At 38.7% G+C, this 13,245-nt stretch overlaps 1 protein-coding gene across 2 annotated transcripts in view; it reads right to left on the bottom strand.

Annotated features, from left to right (window-relative positions):
• Window positions 1-13,245, bottom strand: part of LOC126282030 (nuclear factor NF-kappa-B p110 subunit) — an 87,951-nt gene that overhangs the window by 36,251 nt on the left and 38,455 nt on the right. For both annotated transcript variants that reach the window (XM_049981450.1, XM_049981441.1), the window contains exons 7-11: window positions 9,996-10,100; window positions 9,661-9,897; window positions 8,453-8,683; window positions 8,225-8,332; window positions 6,181-6,248 (exon numbers count right to left, since the gene is read on the bottom strand). In XM_049981450.1, the coding sequence (XP_049837407.1) occupies window positions 6,181-6,248; window positions 8,225-8,332; window positions 8,453-8,683; window positions 9,661-9,897; window positions 9,996-10,100 (749 nt within the window). The remainder of the gene's footprint in view (window positions 1-6,180; window positions 6,249-8,224; window positions 8,333-8,452; window positions 8,684-9,660; window positions 9,898-9,995; window positions 10,101-13,245) is intronic.

Here is a 13,245-nt window from a genome sequence, read left to right as displayed (position 1 = left end):
TGTAGCTGCTACTTCCTCACTTTTTGTATTCAAGGTACTTGGTCTTGTATCTTGACTTAGTTTTCTAATTTTACTAGCACAGGCAATATACCCAGTATTTCACAAGTTGCTCGTAAGTCACACAATTCTGTATCTGAGGTTTCACTAGTCTCTCTCTTGTGAATCACAAACATCTTAGAATAACATGTTGGACACAATAATTTTCCTGATATGATATTGGCAAAAGGGCTTTTATTTTTAGAATAATGATCAGATGTTATTTCTCGCAGATCTTTTGTAATAGGTTTCTTAAGTTTCTCAAAAGGATCCATGCAAGACTGACCAAAAAGGTGACAAAATTTTTTTTAAGTATTTCATTTCACGGCACTTGCATGTTGATTTGACCTCTGGGCCGATTCTGAAGTAAAACAACACTTTTTCTTCTTCACTGTAACATTCAATTAAAGTAATGTCTTTCGGATACACTCCATACACATTTTTATGACAAGCTTCATTAATAATAACACCAACAGAACCCTGAGACACCAGTTTTCAACTGTACACTTCAAGAACTTCTAGCTAAATAAGTGTGAGTAGACAATTGTTGGTGTAAGGAGAAAGACAACAATCAGACTTGTATAGGCTTGCAGATGCTATTGTTAGCCTGCTGAAACAATTGCCACAGCTCTGTTTCAACAAATAATTATTAGCTGGTGTAATGTGGTGTGTTACATTATGCAATTGGTGTACATTATTTGATTAGCCTATCAGATATCACAGGTATTTTTGACTTGTGTTTGTAATATCTTTTCCAATTGAATCTCAAAGTTGAAATTTATACTGAAGTTTGATATCATAAAGGTCTATCAACTGTGAAATTAAAAATTAAAAAACTCCATTTTTTAAAATAGTGTATTATATAAGTGTACGCTGCTCACCATTGATACTCTATAAAAAAGTAACTACACCATATAGCGTAACAGCAGAAAAGAAAGCTGAGAAATTAATCTTTCTTTGGAAAACTACTGTTCAAAAAATGAGTTTTAATTTGTGGCTGATAACTTTGAACTACGAAAAATACATTCAGCTAAGTAATAATTATGCTAATTTATAGCCCAGTGTGTGCTGAACTAAATACATTTTATCTGAAAGGCTTAGGACAATCCACTACTGAATAATTGTAAAAAATGTAGATGCTTGCAAATACGAAAAAACACATGCAGCCTGGAACAAATATGGATGCCATTTCAAAATAATAAACAATAAAACTAAAAAAAAAAATTGTGACTACTAAACACTGGGGAGTTCACCCAGGAAGCATAATTTTTTTCTGAGATGGTCATGGTTGGATTTACCCAACATTAAAATGTCGTATCACTAAAGTAGACCCTCAAAAGCATTGAAAAACCCCATTCTAACTTAACTCGCACTTTTATGTTTGTTGTGCAATGCTTATATTCAGGAATGTGTGTACCAAAGGCTTTTTATTCTCGGAATATGGATGCTCTTTGAAATGTGTTTCAAATTAAAATATTGTCTAACCTATGTAATACTCATCACATCCACTGCAATTCATCAAATACACACAAGTTCAGGATGTCTCGTTTAGCACATGCTTCCTCCCAAAGAGTGAACAGTATTCGGGCTGAAGCATACGCAACGCGCAGAATGAGTGCCGACTGGGCATTTAGTTGGAGGCACAGGCTGTAGTGATGGAAGATTAGCTGTGTCTTGTGTCCCCATACAATAATGCTAAGATGAAGGTGTAGCTCCGGTCGTCTGTAGTTGCGGAGTTCTTCAGTGCAGAGCAAACGATCAAATTGTTCGACTTCAGACTGCGACAAGTATGTACTTGATAGGTGTGTATTTTTCGGTGGCGTGGGGTGAAGATAGGATGTCTTCTACTTCTGTACCCATTGCTCCTCGTGTGCAGTCGCTACGTAACTACATTTAGTTTTGTCCAAGGTGGTGTGACTCAAGACAAATTGGTTCTCAAGTTGATGAACTACATTGCTGAAATATCTCACTAGAATGATGTGGGTTTCATAACAAGCAGACTGAGGGTCACGTCTGCAGCCGGGAAGTCAATGCTTTCAGGATTTCGTATGTTTGTCACAGTAGGCACTGATTTTGCAACGTAGTTGTTTATGAGTAGATCTACACAGCATGGTTGATGCAAAACTTACGTAAGATGCATTTTATCATTTAAGAATTTCCAATTTTCCTGGCTTGCAATGCATTTATCTCAGTGCATATTTCGGAAACATAGTGTTATCAACCCCCCCATGAACCATGGACCTTGCCGTTGGTGGGGAGGCTTGCGTGCCTCAGCGATACAGATGGCCGTACCGTAGGTGCAACCACAACGGAGGGGTATCTGTTGAGAGGCCAGACAAACGTGTGGTTCCTGAAGAGGGGCAGCAGCCTTTTCAGTAGTTGCAGGGGCAACAGTCTGGATGATTGACTGATCTGGCCTTGCAACATTAACCAAAACGGCCTTGCTGTGCTGGTACTGCGAACGGCTGAAAGCAAGGGGAAACTACAGCCGTAATTTTTCCCGAGGACATGCAGCTTTACTGTATGATTAAATGATGATGGCATCCTCTTGGGTAAAATATTCCGGAGGTAAAATAGTCCCCCATTCGGATCTCCGGGCGGGGACTACTCAGGAGGATGTCGTTATCAGGAGAAAGAAAACTGGCGTTCTACGGATCGGAGCGTGGAATGTCAGATCCCTTAATCGGGCAGGTAGGTTAGAAAATTTAAAAAGGGAAATGGATAGGTTAAAGTTAGATATAGTGGGAATTAGTGAATTTCGGTGGCAGGAGGAACAAGACTTCTGGTCAGGTGACTACAGGGTTATAAACACAAAATCAAATAGGGGTAATGCAGGAGTAGGTTTAATAATGAATAGGAAAATAGGAATGCGGGTAAGCTACTACAAACAGCATAGTGAACGCATTATTGTGGCCAAGATAGATACGAAGCCCACACCTACTACAGTAGTACAAGTTTATATGCCAACTAGCTCTGCAGATGATGAAGAAATTGAAGAAATGTACGATGAAATAAAAGAAATTATTCAGATAGTGAAGGGAGACGAAAATTTAATGGTAATGGGTGACTGGAATTCGAGTGTAGGAAAAGGGAGAGAAGGAAACATAGTAGGTGAATATGGATTGGGGCTAAGAAATGAAAGAGGAAGCCGCCTAGTAGAATTTTGCACAGAGCACAACTTAATCATAGCTAATACTTGGTTTAAGAATCATGAAAGAAGGTTGTATACGTGGAAGAACCCTGGAGATACTAAAAGGTATCAGATAGATTATATAATGGTAAGACAGAGATTTAGGAACCAGGTTTTAAGTTGTAAGACATTTCCAGGGGCAGATGTGGACTCTGACCACAATCTATTGGTTATGACCTGTAGATTAAAACTGAAGAAACTGCAAAAATGTAGGAAATTAAGGAGATGGGACCTGGATAAACTGAAAGAACCAGAGGTTGTACAGAGTTTCAGGGAGAGCATAAGGGAACAATTGACAGGAATAGGGGAAAGAAATACAGTAGAAGAAGAATGGGTAGCTCTGAGGGATGAAGTAGTGAAGGCAGCAGAGGATAAAGTAGGTACAAAGACGAGGGCTGCTAGAAATCCTTGGGTAACAGAAGAAATATTGAATTTAATTGATGAAAGGAGAAAATATAAAAACGCAGTAAATGAAGCAGGCAAAAAGGAATACAAACGTCTCAAAAATGAGATCGACAGGAAGTGCAAAATGGCTAAACAGGGATGGCTAGAGGACAAATGTAAGGATGTAGAAGCTTATCTCACTAGGGGTAAGATAGATACTGCCTACAGGAAAATTAAAGAGACCTTTGGAGAGAAGAGAACCATGTGTATGAATATCAAGAGCTCAGATGGCAACCCAGTTCTAAGCAAAGAAGGGAAGGCAGAAAGGTGGAAGGAGTATATAGAAGGTTTATACAAGGGCGATGTACTTGAGGACAATATTATGGAAATGGAAGAGGATGTAGATGAAGACGAAATGGGAGATACGATACTGCGTGAAGAGTTTGACAGAGCACTGAAAGACCTGCGTCGAAACAAGGCCCCCGGAGTAGACAACATTCCATTAGAACTACTGACGGCCTTGGGAGAACCAGTCCTGACAAAACTCTACCAGCTGGTGAGCAAGATGTATGAGACAGGCGAAATACCCTCAGACTTCAAGAAGAATATAATAATTCCAATCCCAAAGAAAGCAGGTGCTGACAGATGTGAAAATTACCGAACTATCAGTTTAATAAGCCACGGCTGCAAAATACTAACGCGAATTCTTTACAGACGAATGGAAAAACTGGTAGATGCAGACCTCGGGGAGGATCAGTTTGGATTCCGTCGAAATGTTGGAACACGTGAGGCAATACTGACCTTACGACTTAACTTAGAAGAAAGATTAAGAAAAGGCAAACCTACGTTTCTAGCATTTGTAGACTTAGAGAAAGCTTTTGACAATGTTGACTGGAATACTCTTTTTCAAATTCTAAAGGTGGCAGGGGTAAAATACAGGGAGCGAAAGGCTATTTATAATTTGTACAGAAACCATATGGCAGTAATAAGAGTCGAGGGGCATGAAAGGGAAGCAGTGGTTGGGAAAGGAGTGAGACAGGGTTGTAGCCTCTCCCCGATGTTATTCAATCTGTATATTGAGCAAGCAGTAAAGGAAACAAAAGAAAAATTTGGAGTAGGTATTAAAATTCATGGACACGAAGTAAAAACTTTGAGGTTCGCCGATGACATTGTAATTCTGTCAGAGACGGCAAAGGACTTGGAAGAGCAGTTGAACGGAATGGACAGTGTCTTGAAAGGAGGATATAAGATGAACATTAACAAAAGCAAAACGAGGATAATGGAATGTAGTCAAATTAAATCGGGTGATGCTGAGGGAATTAGATTAGGAAATGAGACACTTAAAGTAGTAAAGGAGTTTTGCTATTTAGGAAGTAAAATAACTGATGATGGTCGAAGTAGAGAGGATATAAAATGTAGACTGGCAATGGCAAGGAAAGCGTTTCTGAAGAAGAGAAATTTGTTAACATCGAATATAGATTTATGTATCAGGAAGTCGTTTCTGAAAGTATTTGTTTGGAGTGTAGCCATGTATGGAAGTGAAACATGGACGATAACTAGTTTGGACAAGAAGAGAATAGAAGCTTTCGAAATGTGGTGCTACAGAAGAATACTGAAGATAAGGTGGATAGATCACGTAACTAATGAGGAGGTATTGAATAGGATTGGGGAGAAGAGAAGTTTGTGGCACAACTTGACTAGAAGAAGGGATCGGTTGGTAGGACATGTTTTGAGGCATCAAGGGATCACAAATTTAGCATTGGAGGGCAGCGTGGAGGGTAAAAATTGTAGAGGGAGACCGAGAGATGAGTACACTAAGCAGATTCAGAAGGATGTAGGTTGCAGTAGGTACTGGGAGATGAAGCAGCTTGCACAGGATAGAGTAGCATGGAGAGCTGCATCAAACCAGTCTCAGGACTGAAGACAACAACAACAACAGTGTTATCAAATGCCATGGGAAAATATAATTTTTTCAACACAATGTAAATCATTAGTTGAGTCATGTATTCTTAAAATGCAAGGAACGTATATGTATATTAATCTTTTGCTTTAAGTAACGGGACAACAGGATAAGCAATATGTTTACACTGCATGTAATATCCAGTGGAACACTTACTGTCCACAAAATAAATTTGCCCATTACATAAATGTTTTTTAAACACAACTGTGTTTTACTAGGTACGGCACTTTGGAGTTACCATGCACTTGGGCTTCGTCTTGCTTTTGGACCGAGTTATACAGCCAATTGTAAGGAGACTTACGTTTAATGTGTTCTCGAAACCATGGCATAACTTTGTGTATTCCACATAAAAAATCATTCACAGTGGTGGAAAAAGGTGTCAATGGGTACACACAGTTGAAAAGATACAGTGTATGTAGAGATCATGCGACATTTATGAAAAAATTCTGAGGTACTACGAAACTGGGCACTGGTTGGAAAATGGGTCACTAGCCACTTGTATTTATGCTACTCTAGGAAGTAAAGGCATGATTTATAGGACTTTCAGTTTATTTTATATGCACCTGTCTACGAGTATATCTTTATATGTGTGATAACTTTTAGTACTTACTGGACAGTCCTTTACATTTACCGAGTCTGTTGTACGGTAAAATTTTGAAGGACTAACAGGTGTTTTGCCTGAAAAAAAAAAAAATAAAAAAAAAAAATCAACATCTAGTCACTGCACAATCACCCAAACCCAACAATGCCTTAAAACAACTATATCAACAGCACAATAATCACATAAATTAAAGAAAATTCATTCCTGGAAATATAGAGGTAGATGCACTAAGGACAATCATTGCACAGTAATGCAGCATAAGTGATCAAAACACGTAGCACAAGAAACAAAGCAAATGCAAGAAGATAGAAACTAAAAATATGTATAAAACGGGATTCTCAGTGAATTTCCACTGTGTTACATTCACCATAACTGAGCAGTGTTCAGATACAGTATTAGTAGCTTCCTGCTTGACACAGTCATGTTATTTAAATATCTGGGCATAACGCTGCTGTGATTTGAAGTGGAACGAGCATGTAAGGACTGTGGTAGGGAAGGAAAATTATCAACTTCCGTTTACTGGGAGAATTTTAGGTAAATGTGGTTCATCTGTAAACAAGACTGCATGTAGGATGCTAGTGTGACCTATTCTTGAATACTGCTCGAGTGTTTAGTATCTGTACCAGGTTGCATAAAAGAAAGACACTGGAGTAATTCAGAAGCGGGCTGCGGGCTGCTACATTTGGTACTGGTAAGTTTGAACTACACACTAGTGTTATCTGTGCTTCAGAATATGAAATGGGAATCCCTGGAGGTAAGGCGACATTCTTTTCAAGGAACACTACTGAGAAAATTTAAGAGAACCGGCATCTGAAGCTGACTGCAGAATGATTCTACTGCCTCCAACATCCAATGTGCATATGGACCACGAAGATAAGATATGAAAATTAGGGGTCACACGGAGGCATATAGAAAGTCACTCTATTTGCTAGTGGAACAGAAGAGGAAAGTGGATTGTCGAGTATTGATGTTAATGCAGATACAGATATAGGTAACATGCACACAACACTGACATCAAATAACTAATACAATCTCAGAGAACACAATTCATACTAGAAAACACTACACCATCAATATACAGTCTATGTATTGACACACAATCAGTCCTTAGATATTTTGGAAACATACACATTTCCCTTCCTGGGCAGTCATCCTTGATTTAATACACAAACTGCCCTTTAGCTTTTCAGAAAGCAATGCCACCTCTTTCCCCAACTCCTCATACACAGTGTGTTTCAAAATGAATATACGTGTTTTAAGGCTTTGCAGCACATACTACATTCACCTACAATTATAAATAATACACCAAATGAAAGAGAAACACAAACAGTTTTTCTTACAATTATTCAGTGTGAACACCGATCACACATCGAGTCGATAGGCAAGTTGCTCCAAAACCTTAATCAATGTGTCAGGAGCAACTGTTGCAATAACACTGTCTCTAAAGTCCGATAGATCAGCTAGTATCAGAGGAGCACACACACATGATCGCATAAGATTGTATGTGAACGTGGAGGTCGTACATAAAATGCAGTGTCAACCAGCCCGTTGCGCCGAATCCACTGCTCGGATACAATGTCGCTTAACCAGTCGCAAGGCGGCGCACCATCTTGCTCCCAAATAAAGATGTGTGGTTCAGCTTCTTCCCATTGAGGCACGGGCCATAGCTGTAGCACATCAAGATAATAAACGTGAGTTACGATTGATTCACTGAAATAGAAAGGCCCATGAACTTTCCGTGGGTATATTTCTTGGGGCTAACGGACGAAGCGTGAAAGACTCGCACTCGTTCAACACGTTTTTCAGTCACTCTTCGTCATTCCATACTCTTCCCATTGCACACAGATATATAAAAAAAAACTGAGTTGCTCTTTCATTTGGTGTATTATTTACAATTGTAAGTTGAATGTAATAAATGCTACAACGCCTTAAAACCGGTATGTTCATTTTGAAACATTCTGGATTATGGTATTCTGATTTCTCTTCATAAAATTAATAATGTACCAAAGCCAAGAACTTTACACAAGAAATATATGAATACAGAATTTCTTACCAGTGGACTGCTGGGTCCTGTTACTTGCAGAATCCGTAACAAGGTCTCCCCCGTAGGCCTGCCTGACTGTCGGATTCTGCTGTCCTTGGGGCAACGCACCGAGATAATCTGTAAACATTGCAAATATTTCAGTAATAAACAGATTACTAAATATACCTCCCTCACAAAAAAATGAATAAATGATTTTTTTCTATTACAACACGCGATATACCAATAAATGTAACTCACCTTCCCAAATATCACTTCCTGACAGTCTACCGAAGAACTCTTGAAATTCGGCTGAATTGGTGCGAGGGTCACACAAATACGCATCCAGGCTAGTTGACGTGGTTGCTATACCACTAAAAGATGGATTGTTGCCTGATACGTCCATGTTCAACAAATTCCGAGTCAGTTCATTCTCCTGTGAAATATGTCTGTTGTAGGAGTCATTTACTGACATCCTCTGTCGTTTCCTGCCTAAAGAAAATAAAAAAAGTTATGAGAGATATCACAGATCTTCATTTAGAAATAGGCAATTTTGGAGTGCGGTAAAAGCACAGAGAAAGAATATACGAAGACTTGTCACTGGTCAGTAAAAATCAATTAAGAGACTCAAATTTTGATTGGCAATTAAGTTCAATTCCATGTAAATCCATCACTATTGATGACTTACATCCACCTGACATAAAGAAATGCTTACCAACATGTTAGTTACTTATTAGCTCACTGTTTATTTAAGTAAAGCGAAACAAACGTAAAACCCCACTTTCTCTTCTATGAGCACCTACAACTGCATATGTGCACATGCACAGCTTTTATCTGCCTTGAAGCAGAAAAGAAACAGTAAAACTTTTCTAAATATTATGTAGGATGGAATAAAGTAACAATAAAGCACTGCCACCACCACCGAAAGGGGAGTGCTACAGTGCTGTAACAGTGTAACTGTGTTGGGTCTGTGTGTTTTGAAAACCACACACACACACACACACACACACACACACACACACACACACACACACACGTGTTGGGTCTGTGTGCTTTGGACACACACACACACACACACACACACACACACACACACACACACACAGAGAGAGAGAGAGAGAGAGAGAGAGAGAGAGAGAGAGAGAGAGAGAGAGAGAGCAGGATGGGTGGGCAGAAGAAATTAAAAACAGTTGATTTGCCCCATAAAAGCAACTTTTCTTTTATGAGAGCTGCAATAATTTATGGTAACTTTTCCATGCAACTGGATCATAAATAATGTACTAGTGCCCACATAACAAATCATTCACTCATTATCTGTGTGTAAGTATTTTGTTCTAAACATAATAATAATAATAATAATAATAATAATAATAATAGGATACACTTGAGAGCTTCAGCTGAAACTTTATTACAAGAGTTCTCTCACGAAGGTGGCCAATTAATTTTTTCCCCTATGCTACAAAACTCACCTACTCTGTCTGATGGCTTGTACGAGAACTGTATTGGTTCACTACAGTCTCCATCTGTCGGACGATACAATTGCAAATACACATTAACATTATCCGTAATTTCTGTATCCCTATATGGTGGGGTACGAAACACTATTGCATACTGGTGATGCACATCCAATTCTGAGAACTTTCCAAAGTCACACCAAATTTCATTATCTTCTTCATCAAGTTCAAAGAACTTTATTTTAATGTTTTCTGTGGAAACAAATGGATAATGCCAATCAAATTTATGTCTACATTCAAAGTATAACATTAAATATTTGTAAATCATTAAAATGGTTAGCATGACTCACTTTTTCCAACTTTTTCAACAAGAATAAACACTTCGTCTCCTCCTAAACAACTGCTGGAGTGCTTATCAATGCGACATATTTTTAGCTCTCCAGTTAGGGCACTCTCTGGAACACAGAATATCAGTTTATCAGTAATCCCAAAGTACAAATGTGAATTCACGTAACAGCAAAGGAAGTTGTTTGCTTACTAGTGAAACTGCAACATGGCTGAACATATGTAACACTATAAACAAGATTCTTACATAAAGGGGATTGCAACATAAAATAAGCTAACAGTCCTTCGTATAAAAAGTTCAACTTTTATTTAAAACAATGGAAAGTTACTACTCAACATATAGCGAAGATGCCAAGTTGCGACAGGCACAACAAGAAGTGTGGCAGTGTGGTTTCAGCTCTCTGAGACTGCAGACGTGTGTGCAAGTTGCATTCGCGTTTGCGTTTGCATTTGCGTTTGTGCGTGCGTGTGTGTGTGTCTACTGCTGACAAAGGCCTTAATGGCCAAAAGCTACAATTGTGTGAATCTTTTTGTTGTGCGTATTGCGACTCAGCATCTCCGCTATATGGTGAGTAGCAACTTTCCTTCTCTGGCATTGTGCAGTTTTAACTGATTGTAATACAGGATTTATAAGTGGACAAGGAAAAAAAATCCTGTTAAGTGACAGTATACTCTTCCTCGGAACTGTAAAACTCATCAGTTCTTTGAATGTTTATGGTTTTATATACCGACGTAGAATTTCCCGGCACTTTAGAAAACGAAACTCAAGGGGGAAAAAACGTTTTCTTGTAAGGCTTTTTATGTGCAGCAACATGTACACTGCATATTTCCTTATTACGAAGGTATAAATTTGAATTCCACCCTACACCGCATGCCACTTTCCGAAGCACTGAAATCTAATTCGCAATGCGCTTTATAAAAGGCAGTCTTAACTCATGTCACGTGACCTCGCCACCTGATAACAGGACACGTGATGTAATCACCCAATAGCAAAATCACTCTTCAGTCGCACGAACACACAAATAAGAAAAGTTAATGGTTTAAATTAATATACATAGCATTCACATATAATATTGGTGGCGACGATTAATAAGCTGGAAGAGAAGCTAAGCTTCCACATATAATGTTGATCTTCTTCGGGCGTGTTACACTTCAAGATACATCACACAAAAGTGCCAGTAAAATTTTTAATAATGACGTAAATGTCTGATCTTCTGGGCTCGAAATTCTTCTAAATGGTTGTCCTCAAAGAGTTTATTTTTAAATGAGAGCCAAACACTTTGTGATTTAAGAAATTCATCTTACATTCTTGCACATAGTTCATCTTCCGTAAAAGGAAATTTGTTTTGAAATGTAGTGCTTTTCAAACCACAATTCGCAATATTTTCCTGTGACCTGTTAGAAATACGTTCGTTTCAGCAGTTGGAAGAGAGCGCCAGATAATAGGTGTTACCGCGCTTGCGCAGCTACAATAATGCAGGAAGCCCATATGTTCGTACGTATAAATCATTAAAAGATCTTACATTGCGTCATAAAAGAAACAAGACAAAACTTCAAGAGCATCGGAATTTCGTGAACCATACTAAAATGTATAATTCAGCTTAAAATGCACTTCGTATGTCCAGATTCGTGTGTAAATTTTCTTGGACTACCAGTACTGTATTATATCATGTTTGGTTCTTTATTATGGTATGACATAAGTGCACTTCAAATGCAGCGAACAGTTGAAACTAGGCAATAGTGTGAAATTTAACACACTTCGTTTCAAATAAAGCAGAAAAGATTAATGAAAGCGAAATCTCTTTAGCAAGTGGACAAAAATAACTTCATTGTTCTGCAAGGCGATTAATACTTGACTGTCATGAAGGTGGAAATAAAATCTAAAACTAATTACATATTTTAGCCTTCCGTAATTATGCGAACGTATTTTAATTCTTTTGATAACTCTCGGCCGCAAAAATCAGTTTGTCACCATTTAACGTGAGAACAATAGGCGAAGAGGAAACAACAAAATCACTGAACGTAAACACTGGTCACGTGGAGGCGACCCATCTCCCCACCACAACTCAGACTGCTCTGGGCATCAGTGCCAGATTTACTATATTTCCGAACCAGTGCAAAATTAAGTAGTGGCGCCCATCCATACTTCCGTAACCAGAAGTGAAAGAAGGTACTACTCATATGAGACTCAACTGCGCAAGTGCCCGCCCGCAACTGCTCAAACGAATCTAATTTAAACAGTTGCCACGTCACACTCATCGGCGGCAATTTGTTGTTATGAAGCATTGCATAGTCTTCCTAAAGCCATTGACACACTTTGCTGTTGGCAGACGCTTGTATGAGCACTGTGTTTTGTTGTTTTATTTGTTGTATATGGCGCATTTCCTTTGCAACTTAACTTGCATTTTTGTGCCCCCCCCCCCCCCCCAATTCATGTTTTGTTGCAGAATAATACTGCAGCAATAGCGGGATACAGTAGTATCCTTTTTAGAGTATTGGTTCTTACCAGTCAAAATCACAAGAATTTAAATGAAAACTGAAACAATGAAAAAAAAAAAAAAAATCCCATAATTCTAAACAATTCCCGGGTTTCTCCTGGATGAAAAAATTCCAGGGTTTTTCCCAAATCTCCCGGGTCGTGTACACCCTCTAATAGTGAAGTCACTTGGTGCTTATGCTTTAAGGCACATTCTACTTTACAAATGGTGTATAGTAAAACTTTTATGTGGAACCAACCCTATTTCCTTATTCATCCTTCCAAGTGAAACGCGAAGGTTCAATCCTACCATATACTGCCTACTTATAACAGCTGAACTTTTATCATTATGCTCAGGCGTGACATGTGTAAAAAGGACACACTTCCACTCAATCGTATAAACTGCTTCACTAAGCAGTTTCAATGTCTATTATTTTATTTTCATGTCAGTTAATGAGAGTGATACAATTAGTTTTCTTCTGGCAGGACATACACAGACACACAACTGCTTGTGACACGTTAGAATGAGGTGGACAGGGATGCAAAACCACACAGGTGCTTTTTGTACAAAGATCCCTACCAATTATGCCATCTGGGTACACAGATCAACACATTGTTTCAACTTTTACTTGCCTCAAATTCCCTAACTGCCATCCCGTGATGCAGCGGCACTAGCACCTCTCAGAATGGATTCAGTGGCGAATGTGACTTACCCATGACCTGAAGATGTTTTAAATCACTGAACATCCTATGACATCACAATAAGTTTTCTCACACAG

The sequence above is a fragment of the Schistocerca gregaria genome, chromosome 1 (assembly GCF_023897955.1).
Source record: "Schistocerca gregaria isolate iqSchGreg1 chromosome 1, iqSchGreg1.2, whole genome shotgun sequence".
NCBI classification, from domain to species: Eukaryota; Metazoa; Arthropoda; class Insecta; order Orthoptera; family Acrididae; genus Schistocerca; species Schistocerca gregaria.
Note: the sequence above shows the minus strand (reverse complement) of the source record. Positions and strands in the feature narration are given on the sequence as shown.